The sequence below is a fragment of the Corapipo altera genome, unplaced genomic scaffold, assembly GCF_003945725.1.
Source record: "Corapipo altera isolate COAL_440 unplaced genomic scaffold, ASM394572v1 48b, whole genome shotgun sequence".
Classification (NCBI taxonomy): Eukaryota; Metazoa; Chordata; class Aves; order Passeriformes; family Pipridae; genus Corapipo; species Corapipo altera.
In genome coordinates this window covers 15,892,349-15,912,053 of record NW_020884884.1, presented here as the reverse complement: position 1 = coordinate 15,912,053, position 19,705 = coordinate 15,892,349, and the positions used below count along the sequence as shown (strand labels likewise).

General features: G+C 39.6%; 1 protein-coding gene across 6 annotated transcripts in view; it reads right to left on the bottom strand.

Annotated features, from left to right (window-relative positions):
• Positions 1–19,376, bottom strand: part of STRN (striatin) — a 67,054-nt gene extending 47,678 nt beyond the window's left edge. For 3 of the 6 annotated variants that reach the window (XM_027641265.1, XM_027641266.1, XM_027641269.1), the window contains exons 1-2: positions 18,997–19,375; positions 6,508–6,611 (exon numbers count right to left, since the gene is read on the bottom strand). In XM_027641265.1, the coding sequence (XP_027497066.1) occupies positions 6,508–6,611; positions 18,997–19,302 (410 nt within the window). In that variant the 5' untranslated portion in view covers positions 19,303–19,375. Of the gene's footprint in view, positions 1–6,507; positions 6,612–18,425; positions 18,592–18,996 lie in introns of those variants that run through there. The other 3 variants (XM_027641267.1, XM_027641270.1, XM_027641271.1) reach the window with 2 other exon arrangements.
• Between the last annotated feature and the right edge of the window lie 329 nt (positions 19,377–19,705).

Here is a 19,705-nt window from a genome sequence, read left to right as displayed (position 1 = left end):
AGCAGCAACCATCAAGGAAAGGAGAAAGGATGCACTTGGAATGTATTAACAGTAATAAGTGAAGGTTACACATTCTGGTCAGTACAGAAAAGAATAACGAAGAACAGAATAAAATCAAAGCTGGATGCTCAATCAAAATATTTGTCTTTCCTTTTCCAGCTATCTGTTTCTTACACCTCAACAGCAGAGAGATGTTACCCTGGTAAAAAATTATTGTTTAATACTGAGGCTATGTTTACTTTTTCTTCCAACATCACTAATAAAAAGTAATGATTAATCAAGAATTAGGAAATCCTCTATCATCAACCTACCTCACCAACTTTAAACATTACGATTTTTTTATACAGTCATGAATTCAAGTGACCTTACTGTTTAATCTGTTTTGATTTGACTTTACATAGCAAATATTAATACTCTACTTTAATCTGGATTACTGACATATGCTGTGTTCTAATCCATTCCTTCAAATAATTTCAGAAAGCAGTTAGTTTTTGTAGCATTTGCTTTCAGTTCATTGGTCTTATGCAGAGTTCCCCTATGCTCTAAGCATTCACTAATTTTCTTATCAGGTTTTTGTTAATAATTTCCTACCTAAGTAAAATATTTGCTAGGTTCACTGAAAGGATCATTCCTTGTACATTTCCTTTTCCTCAGATCTCTCCCATGTTCTCCAAAATCCATCTTTTAAAGATTCAGTCTGCAGATTTTGAAACTTCTCAGTATATTTATTTCCATCTCCTAAATCCATGTATGCTCATTTTTTAAATTTCTTTCCCTCTTAAATCACCATTAATAGTCTTCCTTCCTCTTAGTAAAAGCATTATAAAGTCAGTTCAACAAAATGAGACTTTTTCATTCTATTCACATTTTAAACTGTTAATAGCAGGTTTTTGTAACTGGTTGCACCTCATAATGCAACAGCTTTTAAAGCTTTTGTTGTTATTCTTTTCTTCAAGAGGATAATGCAGATTACATGGTCTTGTACACCACTGGCCCTTAAATCTATTTTAAAGCCAAGCTGGACTAAGATTTCATCTTTCAGAAGATCTAACTCTGCATATCACAGGCAGAGACCAGTAGCACTACAGATAAGGCAGAAGAACCGGAGAGGTTGTTCTTCTAACAGAGAGGTAACTGAAGAGCTGAAAATCCAAAAAACCAATACTTATTTTCAATATTGCTGGGAAAGTTAAAAACAAAAAGCACAAAATGACAAAAAACCCCCAAGGTTACATAAATTAAAATAAGGTTAAATTAAAATAATTTAGTACAAATTCCTGTGTCTGAGCGAGTCACAGACTTGAAACAGAAGCATGAGTATCATGTCATAGTACTTGACTCAGTGAACTCATCTTCAGCTACAGTATGCTTCTAAAGTTCAGAGGAATATTAAAAAAAAATCCCATAAAATCAATATAGACCACTAACAGTCCATCAAGGAAGTATTTTCTACACTTCTTCAAGTAGCAAGTATGAGATTTATTTTCAGAAACTTTTTTATGGCACAGTTGAAAATATCACAGGTATGAAAGAGAAACAATCTTCTTTCTAAAGTACACTAAGAAAAGGGTTGAAAGCTGTGATTCAGACACCAAGACTGGAAGGTAGAGTCTTGACCATTCAGTTATATATATTGTAATCAAAGGTTATCAAACTTCTCACAAAATAACCTTGAATTCTTTTCTATACAAATTCTGATTAGAGTTTATTCAATTAGCACGTTTTAATTTAATCTGTTTCTATAATAACATCTTCTGCTCACCTGACACACCTAATTTCACTTTTTCAGAAATCACACGGGCCACTTATTAACAGCTTTAAAACGGCCTTCTGCAGTTCACAGCAGTGTGATACTATCATCACAAAAAAGAGGTCTTTTTTTGTGTAAATAAGTATGAAGTAAAATCAATGTTTCTCCAACCTTTGCATCATCTGGTCAAAAACAAGTGGTTTGGGGGAAAGAAAAAGGGAAACAAGTCACAAAGATTTATTATCTGAACTTGTTCAACTTGAGTGATTTACCTTTAATGACATATGGATCATTAACAGTACGCAGAGACAGAGAAATTACTTGAAAATAACTACCTGAAGGATACAACTTCATAGAAGGTATTTTCCATCTGAAAACTAGCCTTGAAGTTGTTTGGAAGAAAGCTACTTTGGTACTGTGAAAATACGTTGCTGGGTAGATGCCCTCACTAAGATAAGAATGAATATTAGCACTTCTTTGGCTTTTGCCCTTCATTACACAATTCTCCTTTCTTGATTAGCAGTATTTTCTTTGAACTACGTGTCTTCTACACAACCAGTGCTTGGAGACATTCAACATGGCTGCCACAACATTTTAAGAGCTGCTTAGGAAAAAGCTAAAAGCTGTCATCCTTCTAAATTTCCTAAGACTAAGAGCAGTGAAACTTTTCTGAATACTTCACACAGAAAAAAGTCTGACCCCAATCAAAACAGGCCACTATTTCTTGGAAATATCTGTCGCCAGACCTGAAGCATCTAATCCAGCTGTGCTGAGGGAGCCTGCCAAAACATCCGTAGAAGATCTGGGAGCCGACGCCAAATCAAGAGACATAAACAAGAATGACTGCCAGGAACAGCACGGCAAGATATTCTACACAGGGTAGAAGGCGCCAGCCTTACACTGATCAGACACACCAGCGCAGAAAACAACACAAAATTAAATCAAGTGTTTCTAGAGACATGGCTCAGGAGTCCAGTTCTTTGGTTGAAATATGTTAAGACAGGAAGCGAGCTAGACTAAGTGAAATAGGACATGTACTTGAGAGAAACAGTACTACATTTCAGCTAGCTCCTGAAAATTCAGAGGCAACAATGCAATTTACTGGTGGGGGAGTAAGTATTGATAAAGTCATAAAAAGTAACCCTCAACTGTGAGCAGCCTCACACTGCAATCTACTGGGTGTTGGCAAAACTACATCAAAACTGCTGTTGAAAAAATGCTAGACTCAACTACACACTAGCTCTTTCTAAGCTCTTTGCTATTTAGTCTATTAAGACTCCAGCAGAAATAATCAGCCTTCCTATGCACACGACAAAAAGGTAATCTCACAATTACTAAAATAAAGGCCAAACATTAAACTACGTTTGTCAGAAAACCATGACAATCAGTAAGTAATTTTCTACCTCACCCACCACAAAATGACATGACATGAAATAGAGAATAACAATAATGCTCATGAAGTTGTTTATTTATATTAAAATTTGAAACCATTTGGTTGATAAAAGAAATGCTGAACACCCACTATAAAGAACAGGAGTTCATAAAAGCATGTTTTTGAGAAAACCTATGGCACCTTCTCCTAAGGGCACTGCAAACATGGGAGTCCTCTGGGCCACAATTACATATTCTGTCCCATTACTCATAACTTAGTTCATCTAGCTAAGAAACATTTGGTATACTGCAAGGCCAGGACAGAAATAAAGGAATACAAGAATGATTCCCTGCCCCCTCACACTGCATCAACCTTCCCCTAACTTGACAGAAATATCTTCTTCCTACCTTGTAGGATCTCATTTACCAGCTCTGAGATCCCAGCAGAAAAAGCCAGCATTGCAGCTGACTACGGCCTGACCTGGCTGACAGCTGATTCAGGAAAACGCTGGGAAAGAGAGCAGTGCTTCCAAGCTCAGCATGTTGCCATTCTTTGAAGTATCAAGCAAGAACACTTGCTGGGAGACATTTCCAGCAGAAATACAAGACTGTTTCTTCAGAAACTGGCAAATAAAACTGCTGTTTAAAACCACAAACTCATAAATAGCTGTCTCTAGGACACATCAGTCACAAGCATCAGATTTACTTACAGAACCATTGCACACCGGTACTGAAACTGTCACACTGGATCAGACCAGCTGACTGTAGCCTACTGACCTGGGTAACGAAGGCTAGTGCCATACACTGCAGGAAAACATACAACAAAAGATAGAAGATACCAATATACAACCTGCTAATAAGAAGGCACCAGTTGTTTTTTCCCAATCCTGACAGGAACTACTGCTCTAGACTTTAAATGTCATAATTTAGGTGGATTTTACAGATAAAACTGAGGAACATTTTCACTATCCATATGGGAGTTTAATTTTTGATTTTTTTTTTAATGTTACAAAGTTTCTCTGATAGCACACAGAAATGTATTAATATAGTTTGATAATTTTTGATTGCCAATTTGTCTGGGTTATGAACATGAAGTACTAGAGATGTCTTTAAGTAACCAGGAATAGCTCCCTCAGTTTTGAAATACAAGAAATCTTCACAGAATATATATAACTTAGAGTATCTCTTTAAGAAATACAAGAAATCTTCACAGAATACATATAACTTAGAGTATATATTTAACTGAACAAGAACATACTCTATTGTCTCTTATTGTGACTCTAAGCCTTGCGATCATGCCTCAAATGTGAGCCTTTCCACAGCTATAATCTGCAATCTCCATTATGCATACATTTGATATTTTTCTTGCTATGTGATATAAGATCAGTACCCAGTGCCTGGGCAAAAAGAGTATCTACCTTAAGCATTCCTTCAAGAACTCCCCAAAGGGGAAGCAAGTACACTGGAGCCCTGAGGCAAATGCTGGCCAGAAAACTGGCTGCAGCTCCATGTTAGCAGATGAAGTGGTTCCTACCAGAAAGAGATGAACTGGATGATAGAAGGCATGTATTCTGCTAAAGATGAGTAAATCTAAATGCTATACAGTGTTGCACAACCAATAGCATCCATTTTAAATTATCTAGCTGCAATATCCTATTCCCCATTTGCAAATGCGTATATTTTAAATATTATTTCTACTAACATAAACTATTTGAGAGTTTTATTTTATTAATATTTTATTAAAGAGAAGCAGGAATTATCTGATAGGAAAATGGTATGTAAGCAATTATTGTTTTGCAGTAGTAACATAAACACACTCTTTATTCAAGAATTTTAAATTACATTTTACTACTAAAAAAAATATAACAAATTTGGCCTAAAATAAATCAGTTGAACAGAGAGATTTCTGAAAACATGATTAAAAAACCCAACTTGTTTGCCTCAAAGATTAGAATAACAGGAAAGTGTAGGTAGGAATAAAGCAAACTGGGGACTTCTACTGAAAATCCCCATGAACAAAAAAATAGAAATTGATCAACTGGTAAAGACGAACATAGAATAGAATCATAGAATCAGCTGGGTTGGAAAGGACCTCTGAGATCATCAAGTCCAATCCTTGATCCAACACCATCGTGGTTACTAGACCATGGCACTAAGTGCCACATCCACTCTCATCTTAAAAAACCTCCAGGGATGGAGAATACACCACTTCCCTGGGAAGCCCACTCCTATGCCTGATTATCCTCTCTGTAAAGAATTTCTTCCTAATATCCAACCTAAACCTCCCCCGGCACAGCTTAAGACCATGCCCTTGTCTTACTGATAGTTGCCTGGGAGAAGAGACCAACCCCCACCTGGCTACAACCTCCATTCAGGGAGTTGTAGAGAGTGATGAGGTCTCTCCCCTGAGCCTCCTCTTCTCCAGGCTGAACAACCCCAGCTCCCTCAGCCTCTCCTCATAGGACTTGTGCTTGAGTCCCTTCACCAGCCTTGTTGCTCTTCTCTGGACCTGCTCCAGCACCTCAATATCCTTCCTGACCTGAGGGGCCCAGAGCTGAACACAGGTGTGGCCTCACCAGCGCTGAGTATATTACAGTGTAGAACAGTTCCTACTTATTTTATTTAATTACATAAAATAAAGTAGATATACAACTTATCCACTGCCCTGCTCCTGCTGGCCACACTGTTCCTGATCCAGGCCAGGATGCCATTGGCCTTCTTGGCCACACTGCTGGCTCATGTTCAGCTTCCTGTCAATCAGCACTCCCAGGTCCCTTTCTACCTGGCTGCTCTCCAGCCACTCTGTCCCCAGTCCGTAGCTCTGCATGGGGTTGTTGTGGTCAAAGTGCAGGATCCAGCACTTGGGCCTTGTTGAACCTCATCCTGTTGGAATCAGACCACCTCTCCAGCTTATCCCTCACACAATTAGTTTCCAAAATATATTTCTGTAGAGTCTTTCATATTGAAAAGACAAAAAACTTAGCAAGATTAAAAGCTAGTAGTTACTAGACTGAAAACCGTTATTTAAGATTTCACTTGTCACATATTATTAAACAAAGCTAGTACTTTGAACAAAAAGGGAATACACAGTAATTCTGAGGTACAATCTATTCAGTTAGGTGGAATTTTACCAAGGAAAAAGTATTCTTTATTGATCAACAATGGGTTTTATTAGCATGTTTTTGTAGCAGTATAATGTTATCTATTGTTCTTACTATAATGCAGACATTTAGACTACTGGTTTTATTTAGTATAATATTATTTGTCAATTTGAGAACTGAGTATATACAGAAAAAATATTTCTTGTTTTTTTAAAATAAAGAAGAGAAACAAAGTATCTGTCTTCAGAATTTCTTCATTATGTGCTCATCACTAAAGCAGCATACCTTTCCTGTTTAAGTGCATATTCCAGCATTTTGATTCTTCTCACTAGATCCTTCTTCAGATTTTCCTGTCCTTTCCTTTCACCTTGAAGAAAGGCAATCTGGGCCTGCAAAAGAAAGGGTTCAGTTTAGAATCTGCTTCCTCAAAATCATTCAGCATAGCTCCTAGGTTTGTGTGTCTTCCCAAGTTATTTTAAAATTTATTTGTAGAGTTCAAAAGAAATCAGCTCACTGTGTTTCATAAACATTAAGTGCTTACACAAAACACTGCAAAGATAAGCCTTCTAAACTTGCATGCTCATTACAGATCAAAAACAACAAGGAAGAAAAAGATAAGAAATAAAACAATTTTGGTTTGTTTGACAGAGTTTATTTCCTCTCTTGGCTAAACATTCAATAAAGGATAAGGAATAGATAAAATAAGCAAACAAAAAGCCTTCAGCAGATAAAAGTATTTACCAACAATAAGCAGAAGATGATGACAAAGTATTTCTGCTCACTAACTGATGTATGGTATAATTAGTGTACTGTTCTATAGATACATGTTAGCTACATGATACTAGTAAAAAAATGTAAACCATGTTCAACTAAAAGAAAAATAAAACCCCATTTGTAATACAGTGTTAATTATGATACTTACTAAAATAGGTTAAAGAAAGTTCTCCAGAAATACTGTAATTAAGACAGGAAAAAAAAGGGAAAACAGGGAAAGGTATTTTGGTGAGGGAGACAGAGAGAAATGGTACAGAAGTAAATAAAGTCAAGTAGAAAATACACAGTTAACCTTTATCAACTTCCAGCACAGAATAAGTATTTAGTTGCCTGTGAAAAATCTCCTTCAAATAAAAAGCTATGACAAATACAAGATCCTAATTCCTAATCCTAAAGGAAGAACTACCTGCTTTTGTACCTAATGCTCAAATCATGTCCATTATAAGATGCAAGTTCTTGTGCTTGCTCAATTCATGAAACACTTTTAGACAGAAATACCTACAGGCAGTCATCACTTCATGCCTCAGCCTCACCTGGCATTGCAAGCTACCTGCCATTTTCAGGATCAGAAGCTTTCTGTCACCTCTGAAGCAAAGTCTCCAAGCACCTCATTTGTCTCTTGAGAAGCACAAACAGGATAAAAGGCAACTGGTCTAGACCATCAGCTGTTGAACATGAAGACCAATAAGCCTTTCATTTATACAAATGCCCACTGCAGGCCTGTGTTTTCTGTAGGCACTGCACTCTGTACCAATCTCTAGGGAAAGTCAGGGAGAAATGAGCAGGAATATGTTATCCTCACAACCTTGCAAGCAGTCCCCAGATAGTTTAGTTAATGGAGACAGTCGTTTCTGAAGAATAATTTATCTGACTGCAGATTTTTACTCCAAGGTGAGAAAAAACAGAGCCTGTAAATGTCATTTTCTCTCCATCAACTATAAAGTGAATGCGTACAACTAACTCGGTTGAATTTTGGAAACCAGACAAGATGAATCTTACTCTAAAAGGCCACTTGTTGGTGGCCATCTATAGCAGTTGCTCTAAAATATGACACCAGCTGACATAATTTTATTGCTCAAGTACAGCCAGTAGACAGCTTGACAAACACCTGAAGGGTCTTTAACTGCCAGTCACCAACTAGAGCAGCCAGTTTATGTCAAGTGAAAAACACTGGCTGTTCTCCAACAAAGTCAGTCTTCAACTTCAATAGGGGAAACACATCTGAATTAAAAAAAAAAAAGTCAACTGAATCAAAAGAAATGCCTCTTGCTCTGGCATCAAGCTTTCTTTCCACTTAACACTTGAATTGGGATGAACAAGAAACTACAATTGAATTCTAATGTTCATTTTACACTCAGGTTTAAAGAAAGGCACAGAAGAAAGAAATGCTGGTGCTAGAGTCAGCATTTCCTCTCCTGAGGAATGTAACTGTGCAAGAAGCATGTCAACTCAACAAGGTCACCATCTGAGTAACAAGAGGAACGCCTCAAACACATATAACTCAGTGTGCAGTAACTGTGCAGACACCCAGTTTCTCTCTCCCTATCTCCAAATATGCCCAGCAGAACTAAACATTCCCTTCTAGTCAAAAAGGGAGAGAACATCAAAACACACTTTTCAAAACAGTAGAAGGTGATGTAAATATGTATTTGGCTGGAATGAGAAAGATCATTCAATGCCATCAGGACACAAGCTGATATGATCTATGATGTGACCTGCTGTCTTCAAGCAATTCTAACCAAGAATGAACTGAATGAACACACTGAAATAAAGCATTTTTTATCTGGTAAGTTGGCAAAGGACAGCCAGTAATGACCCTGCTCACGTACTGCTATACTACAAAGGTCAAATCAGCATTACCATGCTAACAACTGAGGCTAAAGTCATCTTCCACTGGCAGCAGGCTAAACAAAATAAAAAATGCAACTTCTCAGTAGTTTTGACAGTTTACTTTTGCAAGAGGGAAAGACATTAATGGGTATGATTAAGAAAAAACATACAACACCACCTTCACGCGGACATCTTTTACCGTCAGTAGTACGTCAATGCTCTTATTGATGTCTTATGGCTTTTCTTTTTCTTGGACTTCCATGAAATCCTCGTGTTTCTTACTCAAAAAGCATGCAACAACAATGGAGTCAAATCCACAAGCCAAGTCTTCAGCCCCACACAAGCTTATTGCTAGGATGCTTCAGCGTTACTGCATATTTTATAGATAGGTAGTTTTACTGGTAAATCAAGAAACAGAGAATAATTTTGCTCTCTCCTTGGAGGCTGCACAGTTTCTAGCATTGTTTGTTTATGCTTTTCTTCAGAGTAGCAGCCTTATGTCCAATACTCACTATTTTTGAGAAATTCTGGCTCTGAAAATGAGAATAGTTACAGTTCATATGTCTTAAGCAGACTTAATTCTTTAGAATGTTTTGCAATTAACTGAAAATGTGCAAAGGAATCTAAATGTTCATACCATAAATGAAACATTTTGTAGTATAAATGAAAACTGAACGAGTACACTGAGTTTAAACAGCTAAAATAACTAATTATGACATCTAGCAGTATTTTCTCAGTCTCCAGAACAAAACAGCGATAACTCCAGAATCACTATTTCCAATCAAAATATATAGACAACACCTGTCTAAATGTCTGTGCAAACATTTAATGTGTAAGAGGTTTGCGTTTAAATAGGATGAAAAGTATAACTGAACTGAGCAACTACGGTTTTCTTATAATTCACACATAAATGACGGAATTTTATCAATAGTTTGAGACTCTATAGGCCACTTCCCAGAGCTGCAGCTTTAGCACAATTCAAACCTGAAGCCTGTGTTATCCCTGAGTGAGCAGGAGAGAAAGGAGATGCACTTCTGCTTGGAGTGATCTGCAACACTGTTCTACACTTGCGCTTTGGCCACTCCTGGGAAGGTTTGCCAAAAATTTCAAGAATTTGCAAATATTCCCAACAAACAGGTTCCGTGACAACTGACCTTCTAACTAACGAGGTTAAAATGCATCAGGTTGTAAGCTAGTCATCACAAACCTCAAAATCGCCTACGGAGATCACGCACAACCTCATATTGTTCCCTGCCTTATGGGTGGGGCGCATCTTCTCCATAAAGCACCCAGCCCCGCTGGCTCCGCAGCAAGGAATCAAGGCAGCATCCGCCTCTCATTTATTCCAGGCTAAGTGCTACAAGTTACTGTATTCCAGCTCAACTGTGAAATTAAAATCAAGAGAGTAGGAGAAAGTAAATAAAAAAAAAAAACCATACAAAACCAGAGAACACTGGGAAGAGAGATACCTGGCACGGCCTATCTCTGTTGCAATTGTAGAGGTCAGTATTTTTTTATCCCCATTTTATCTCACTGAAGTGTTTCATATTATCAACTGCAACAAAACTTAGAAGTGTCATACACATCCAGTCTAAATTAATAGCACCGTAGTTACCTTAACTATTCCACTTCTTTATTGAGAGATTTTAAAAATAACATTGATTTATACATTTAAAAAATTTTTCACAGGCAACAACACTGTTGTTTTAAGAAATTCCCCAAAAGACTCTAAAGTCTTCACATTACTGTGAAGTAGACAAAAAGGTTTTAAGTAGCACTGGGTTAGAAACAACTTTTTTTAAAATGCTGCTGACTTCTTAATACAGGCTTAGGAGGCATAACAATATAATCAGATAATGAAATTACATCTTAATAAGTGTGGATTTTATCAATGTTTAAAAATTTAAATTGAAATCTACACTTCCTAGAATCAGCAACCACAACTACAAGGATGTTAAAAAGGATCTTACATCTGGACACCTTTTTAGGCTGACACCTTGACACTAAAAAACAGCATGAGATAAAGAATATTTATCTTTAACAGAAACTGTTTAAAAATAAACATACTCCAACTGCTAAACAACTGATGCATGTTTAATATCAACTTCTATCAGTTCTTGAATTTTACAGCTATTTCAAGTTCAAAAGCAATTTAACTTTTTTCATTCTTAACACTTAAGAGCTATAAAAAGCCTATTCTTTTCTTTAAAATATTTATCTTAATATTTTAAGGCAAACCTCACTTCAAATTTATGGGCACTTGAAGGTCAATGGGCATCATTTGACAAAGAGCTACAATTCTCTATATAATGCTTCCATAATTCAACAGGGTTTTCACAGGTCAAGAGAAAGAGAACAAAGGAGGAAAAAAACTGCAAGAAAAGTATTTCAAAAAATATGCAGATGGCTAAAATAACAAAATACATAACAGAGATTAATCAATCTGAAACAGTTGTGCTAACCGGTCTACCAAGATCTGCCAGAAGGATTCTGTAGGCTGCCAGGGTACTCAGTATTTTAGATTGTAGCTGGCTCACTGAAGCACTGCATATTTAAGTATATTTGTAAATAAGTGTAGCAAGCCCAGGGGGTGAGAAGAAAAGAGATAAAAAACAGGTACAGGGGAGGGGGGAAGGAAAACATCAGTGGTCTAGTACAACTAGCAAACAATTTTTCAGGCACCATACTCAACACCACAACGCACACCTACTAGCACTCTGTCAAGAGAGGCTAGGAAGCTTTCGTAAGGGCGTGCAGCCATCTAAGATAACACAAAAGTGAAGTGGGGTCACAGGCCGAAACGACTGACAGCATCAAGGCATATTTAACTTCACCCCACACATAAGTACTTCATCCCATTTATTCCAAACACACTCATGCTGGACGATAACACCTCATGGGACTAATACACAGTACAGTCTGCTACTGGCACATTATTTTTGTTGGACTTCTCAGAGATGTCCTAAAACTGGCATCAGAGCTAAACCCTGAAAAACCACCCAAAAGAGTTCAAAGATTTAGCTCACAGTAATAAAAGATGGTTGAAAATGCCATTTATTTACATTCTTCATCTCTTTGAAAACATTGTTTGAAAAAAAAATTCAGTAAGACTGAAAAACTCCTAATAAATGATCCAGAATAAAAAATTGTTTCACAATTTATTTCTGGCAATATCTTGACTACTAACATAAACATCTCAAAAACAGGAAGACTTCTCTTTCCATGGTTTGAAGTGTTTTACTAGGCAGATCTCAGAGAGTTAGTCTTTCTTCCATCCACTCTTCAGTGCTGCCTTTCACTGTTCTGGTAATTGCAAACATCAAAATAGTTTCTGAGTTAGCCAAGCAATGTATATTCAGCTTATTTAATCATTCTTCATAAGCGAAAATTCTCTCTAAACCTCCAATAATTTTCGTGGTACACCTACTTAAGCGGTGAGCATTAACTTTTTTTCGACCCGAGAGCACACTGCATGTAGACTGATATAAGCACAAAAGGAGTGCAACTTTTAAACATGATGTTGTAATTCTATAGGCAACACCGAAATGACATGTCACAAAATAATCACATATTATGAGCTGGAGTCTAAATTGCAAATGCTCAAATTCCTTTCCACTTGCTGTACAAGAACGGCAGAAATGCAGCGACAGCAATCAGCACCAGAGCTGATAAACAGACTCATGGCCCACATTTAAACTGAGACAATGGAAGTTCACAGGCTGAATGAATCACTTGGGGTATGGCAAGACAAGGGAGAACAAATCTGGAGGAGATTTTTAGATTTGGCTTCAGTAACAAAAAGAGTCGCGAGCCAGACTTGACCACACAAGCATTTGCAGAGGCAACTGGCACACTCCTATTCCTCACACCTACATCCAGGATCAGCTACTCCTCGTATTCAAGCATGAATTGCTTGAACCACCCTGAGCTGACTAGGACATCAAGTGAAACAGATACAAAAACAAATGAGTTTGTTCTCACCTCCTGTTTACAAGCTTGGATATGAATATCATGCATGCCATTTTTGCTCTGATGCTTTTGCAATCCTGCCCTATGTGACTGCCCTAAAGGGAAACATATTCCTGGCTAAGAGCAGAAAAAATGCAGTCTTTCCACACTGCAATTTTTAATTTAACTTCTTTGTCACTGGGCTATTTTCAGTATATTCAATACTAGTGAGCATATAGCAAACTCTTTTCAAATAGGAAAAGAACATCTTCTAAATGAATTCATCTACAGGCCCATGTACAGGTCACTCAGATAAAGTGAACCTTTGTTTTCACATTTCAGAGTATTTTTATTTCTAGTGTATTGTCTGCAAAGCTTGGATTCTGAGCATTCTGAAATGATTCAGAGGAGTTGTTTCAGGTATCTAAGCATTTCTCAGCATTTAAAAAGACAACAAAACAATCCTTAATCTACTTTAAAATCAGTCCTTGCCACTTTTTGGCTAAAAAACTTAGAAAGGAGGACTTGACAAGGCTTGGCAGCCTTGTGAAGCCAAATATGTGAGTAGGTTGCTGACCAACAGCTATTTTCTCAGAAAACTGTGTGCTGATAACAGTTTTAGTTAAGGCTTGGTATTTGTACAGTCTCAGTTCACTCAGCAATAAATTAAGATGAACCAAAAGTCTCTGGAGATACATGTGACCTTCCTTGGGGAATTTTACACAGCCTGTTCTAAAATTAAACAAAGTTTCCCTGTCTACTGAAATGTCAATAAAGGCTAAGCTACATTTGCAACTTGTTGTTCAAACACTCCTGATGCAATAAAACTGACATGAGTCAAGACTTTCAACAGAAAAAGAAGGGCTAAAATTTGAGTAGGCCACAGAAATACCAACTGAAATTATAAATTTACACTAGTAAAGACACACAGGATATTTCACCATATGACAACCTGACACTGAAAACCAAAGCTCTCCATTTATTCCATTTTTGCTTAATTCAACAATTCTATAGCAAATCATGAAAAATATAAAATGTTCTGCTTTTTTTTAAATGCAACTTTCTGTCAATATTTACGGCACTTTCCTAAATGACTTAGGCCCATTTAAGAAACATGTTTTCACTACACTTTAAATTATAGGTTTAATAGATTTGAGAAGAATGGGAATATCTGATGCTAGGAAATAGTCAGATCATTTATGCAGTTGAAAAAAAAATAATCAAACAACTATAAAAACCAGGTACAAATGTGCAAAGAACCAGTCTCATCGGTTTGTATTTACATTCTGCTTCTACAAATTTCTATAATGCTCTTTCATCACTGAACATTTACTCCCACTGGTAGCCCAGCTTAAATAAAACAAGCCCTGAGAGCTTATCAATGAGTGTACTGGAATTAGCCGGCAAACATCAATATAAGCAAAGAGAAGAGCACAGAGGTTTCTCTCCTCTGCTTTACATGAATTTGGCAAATAGAAAGTTTGCTTAAAAAGCTTGCAAAAGAAAGGATATATGATAGTCACCAAGACCCATTTAGCACCATCTTTCCCAACTAAACACAGCTCAGTATTCTGACCATGGTTTATTTTCTTCTGCCTTTCTTTTGAATTATCTGACATAAATAAAACAATTAAGTTGAAATTGTTGCTTCTCTGGGGTGGAGAGGTATTTAACCAGAGTTTTTTGTAGTATCTGCCTTAAGAGAAAAAATTTTACAGAAGACTTCTACAGCACTTCTGCCAATTTATCTTTCACAGCGAATCTCAGAAATTTGACCCACATCATCATATTTGAAAATATTATACAGAACTTCTTCAAATTGTATTTTATCTTCTATTTTATTGGTTAAACCAAATCTTCAGGAGTTTTTAATTAACTTAATAACTGATTTCACCAACTCACTGCTCATTACTTTTTCTGTGAAGAACAATTACAGATTACCCAGCTATCAGAATGATTTTTAACTAGAAACTTAATCCAACAAGAGGACTGTTATCTAAAAGCCAACAAACTGTAAATATCAACAATTTCTGAATCAAGTAACCAGTGTCCTAAACCACACTATAAATAGCCACAGCCATCTGTCTGATTTGCCCCTTCTCCTCATTACTTTAACTTGTCTATCTCCAAGGACACAATCTTACCATGTAACGTGCCTGGTTTCACTGTCTGCCTCTTGCAGGAGGAAAGCAGCAGCAAGGGAAAGATCACCATCCGTGACCCCCACCCAGAGAGCTAACATTACCAAATCTGACTTCCATATCTGATCTCAAGTGCTTATCTGTTATTTCCACCACATTCCTTCTATTACAGCTGTTTGCTATCATTTAACCACATTTTATCTCATTTCATTATCTCTTTCCCTATCGTTTGGGTAGCGTTTTCTTTCTCTTTTGGCACTGTCCTCCAAGGAATATTTTTAACAAAGTTGTGGAAACACAAGCACATTGTATCCACCCATTCTCTCTAATTTCCTTGCAAACCTTTTCAAAGGAAAGCTTACCCAGGAAAAACAATTTTCATGTAATGCTATCAGGTCCCACCACTCCTATGCAGTCTACTACTCTAAAGAAACAGTTACTAGTTAGAAGAAATTAAAACGCAGTAGTGAAGAGGACAAAAGCTGGAAAATTCCTTAGCAGGATGAGGGCTATACAAGCAGTTACATACAGCATAGCAGTTTGTTGCAATTTAGACCACTTGTGAAATGCAGAGAAAAGCCAAAATCTGCGAAACTGCATTTTTTGCCAGAAAAATGTTTGTCAGAAGGAAAACTTTCCACAGCAACATACGCATTGCTTGCAAAGACAAAATTTCTAGTCAAAACAAAAGCCATACACACACACACACACACACACACACACAAACACACACAGAGAGGCCTTCCAAGCTCATCCAGCCCTGAAGCAGCAGAGCTTGACAGTATTGTCACTTGCTGGGACAAGGACGGGTATTGGCAGTGCTTGGCTCTGTGGGGTCCCAGCCACAGGGACAGAGTCCTCATCGCTGTCCCCTGGGGGCAGTAGATGGCTAATTAAAAGGGAGATAACATCCACAACCATCACTCACAACCAGTCAGAAGACGTATGGTTCAGGCAAGACACCAACATGGAAGGCAGCTCAACCGCTGCTTGCCTCAAGCAAAGATATGGATTTCAGCGCCCTGCATATGCATTTGATCAAACCCTTGGCTATTTTGGGATGGGCTTGTCCAACACATAATGACAACTCTGAAATGTCTCGGAAACACAGTCCAGAAAAATGCAGAATGAAAAAAAATCTAGAGTTTAAAACTCTCGCAGAACAGGAAACCCTTTCCTGTCAATTCTCCCAAGCAGCTGTTAGAAGAACCTAAGAAAAGGAAAATAAATAATTTCTGAAAGATATGAAAATAAATTATAATGCCATAAAGCACTGTTTGTGAACATTTAAATGAGGATTAATAACGTTAGTCTTTATCCTAGTTAATTACTTCACAGGGCATCATGAAAGTCTATTCTTAGGATAATTTTTCAATCTGCAGATGTCAAAGTACTGTAAACAGAAAGCAAGCATTAAAAGTGAAATATGTAATCAGCAGATAAGCATCTAGGGGAACCTCATATGAATCTATTTTCCTTCTTACTTGACATACACAGCTTACTAATGATGCTTGCATAGATATAAATATTGAAGTCCTCTTTCACTCTAAATGAGGAAGATTATACAATAGAAGCAACAATAATTTCAAAAGGTTCAAGAAAAATAATTAGAAAATCAGAGTAAACATGAATACTCGCCAGGGAAAACAAAATATAGGCACTGATGGGAAGAAAAACCTTGGAAAGGCAGTACTAGACCAGTAACTAAGAACAGAGATTAAGCTGTCCAGCGTGCCAACTCACATATGTTATTAGCTTGGGTGTGTGTCACCTGAACAAGCACCACTTAACACAATAGACAGGTACTCTACCTGAATACACATTTAGTTCCACACAATTAATTACAAGGATAAGAAAAGGAGAAAATAAAAAGAAGCCCAGAGAGGAAAAGGAAGACAGGAAATCACAGTGGGACTGACTTAAAAGGTGTTTTATGGAGAGAGGGTACAGCTTAACTAACCAACAACCACAGAGCAGAAGGCAAGCGCAGTAATACTGGGGCATAAAGTGTCTCAAGTAGTTCAATATTATAGCAGGCAAGGAACTGGAGATGAAAGAAAGCTACCTCTAAGAAAGTAGATGAATTGCTGGAAAAAAATATGGGATACTAAAGCCACCATACAAAATAGGTCCTTTGCCACACAGCCTCCCAAGAGAGTGGATAATCTAGCACTGGAACTTGCATTGGATAGAAGACTAGTTAAGTACAATGGGGAGCACTGCATCTTTATCTCAACAGAGGGAAACTGCCCAACCTCAAATTTCCATTATTCTGTTAAACATTTCCTAATATATAGACCAAGAAAAGGCTTCAGAAGGAGCACAGGACATTTAATTAATGCTGCTCATCCTTCCTGTGTACATGTACAATTTCTAAAAGCCATCCTGTAGTTGCTGAACCCCTAACACAAACCTCTCACATGGATCCAAGAACATTCATCTGCAAATGGTCACAGCAGACGTTTAATGCCTGATGCCTATAGAGAGAGCCAAGAATTTTGCACCTTCCTGAACATGACTCTGCAGTAGATAAATGCTGTTACAGCTCATGGCACTGCCAGCCACAGCTAATTATAACTTTATTGAGATGTTTTGGCAAGAGTCAAAGGCATTCAAGCAAACAACTTGTGATGGGGTTATCTGTCACTGATAATGCAGGACTTTGACAAATAGTTTAAATACTCCACTTCTTTCCTCTATCTCATCCATAACATCAAGCTTTTGAGGGATACCTGGGGAAGAAGGAGGAATGGCATGCTAGCCTCTCTTGAAGCAAACTACAAATATGCAAAGTGTTATTACTTTTAACACACTGGTAGGATTTCTTAGGTCCTGTAAAATAGATTTTTTTTTCTCCAAAGCAATATTTGATGTCTGTATCAGCTATGAAAAAATGTCAAGATATTTATGGGCCTCCAGTGGACGTTATTCTTATACATAGCTAAACTAGTTACTTTCTACATAGTACTTACTGGATGTAGTGAATAGAAACGTGATTCAGTTACTAACAAATTTCTCATTTAATCATTGCAGTTAACACAAAAATTACTCTCTTGTCCTCATGACCACTTTCTTTAAATTCCTACAAGAAAAACCCTCAGCAAGGAACATCACATCTTCCACTCTTCTCAGAGCACTTGTTTGATGTTACTATACAAAGTACAATTAAAAAGATTAAAAAAAAAAAAAAACAGTCCAAAAAAACCAACAAAAACCAGAAGTGGTTTGCATTGCTAAACAGACTCGAGACTCTCTTGACAAAGACAGTACTTTCAAGGAAAGATGTAGAAAGAAAAGAGATGGACAGGAAGCAAGAGACAAAGAAAGGAGACCTCAAAAGAAAAACGAGTAGACACTTTTCAGTCTCAAACACGGTCAAATGAGAATCAAACAGTGGGCTGCTGGTAACATGGGCAGCGTTAAGGTTTACAACAGAGATTTTCTAGTAAACAATGCCAAAGAGGAACGAAGGTTGCACTATCGACTGTTATTGGAGTTCATGCAACATGCCCATCACTGAAGTATCTGACAGCAGTGGCTCTAGGCCAGCAGTTCATAAGTTCTTTAACCACAAGATCCCTATCAGTCCTTTCACGCACTAATGAGCGTATCAAGCCCATCGCTTTTCAACCGAAAACACCACACAACGTGTCCCACAGCACCGAAGGGGCTCCAGCGGGTCTCACGGGCCAGGCCCGGGGGCCGAGGGGCTGCGAGCCGGGGGCAGCTGCGGCACAAGCGGCGGGGCAGCGGCACGACGGGGGCAGGTTTTAACAGGGCGTTACGAAACTGGTGACAAGTTTGGGCGGCCAGCCCCGAGGGGTAGTCGGAGAACTGCGGAGAGGCGGCGGGAGCGGCCGCTTCGGGCCGGGGCCGCCACGTCCCGCCCCTCGCCCGGCGGCGGCCGCCCCCGGGGAGAGGGAAACAGCCTCGGCGGCCGCTCCCTCCCGGGGAAAGGAACGAGCCATGGCAGCGCCCAGGGCGGCTGCGCTCCTCCGGCTGCCCAGGGACGCGGGATACCGAGGGGGAGCGGCCGGCGGAGCCGGGGGCGCGGGGGGGGGTGGAAGGTCGCGGGTGTTACCTGCAGCTCCGCCCGCTCCGCCTCCCACTCGGCGCGCTCCGCCTCGAAGCGGCCCCACTCGTGCTGCAGGAAATGCAGGATGCCCGGCACGCTGTACTGAGCCCGGGACGCCGACAGCGGCGCGGCGGCTCCGGAGGCTGCGACCCCCCCGCCGCCGCCGCCTCCTCCCGCTACCGCCGCGGCGGCCGCCGCTGCCGCCGCCTCGCCCGGCTCGAGCCCCGGCCCGCCCGCCGGCGGCGGCAGCAGCAGCGCGTTGTTGTTGTTGTTGTTGCTGAAGAAGACGCCGGGCCCTGCTTGCTCGTCCATGGCCGGGCCGGGTCCGCCTGGCTCCCGCCGCCGCTCCCGCCGCGGAGGTCCCGGCAGCACCAGCACCAGCAGCAGCAACAACCTGGGCGCGTCCCGCCCGCCGTCACCGCCTGACAGCCACCCCCACCCGCCGCTACGGCGGCCCGCAGGGGACAGCGCGGAGAGCGACCCGCCCGCACCTCTCGCGGCATCCTGGGAAATGTAGTTCCGCTGGAGGACGGGGAGGATTCCCCGATCGCCGCCTTCTCCCCGCACCGCCCTTAATTCGACGGATGGCGTTCGGGCGGCTGAGCCTCAGCCCCGAGATGGAGACCGGCAGGGCCGCTGGCAGCGCGCCCCCGGGGCAGGGGTGCGGCAGCGGCGGCAGGGACAGGGCAGCTCCTGCTGCAGCAGGAGCACAGGG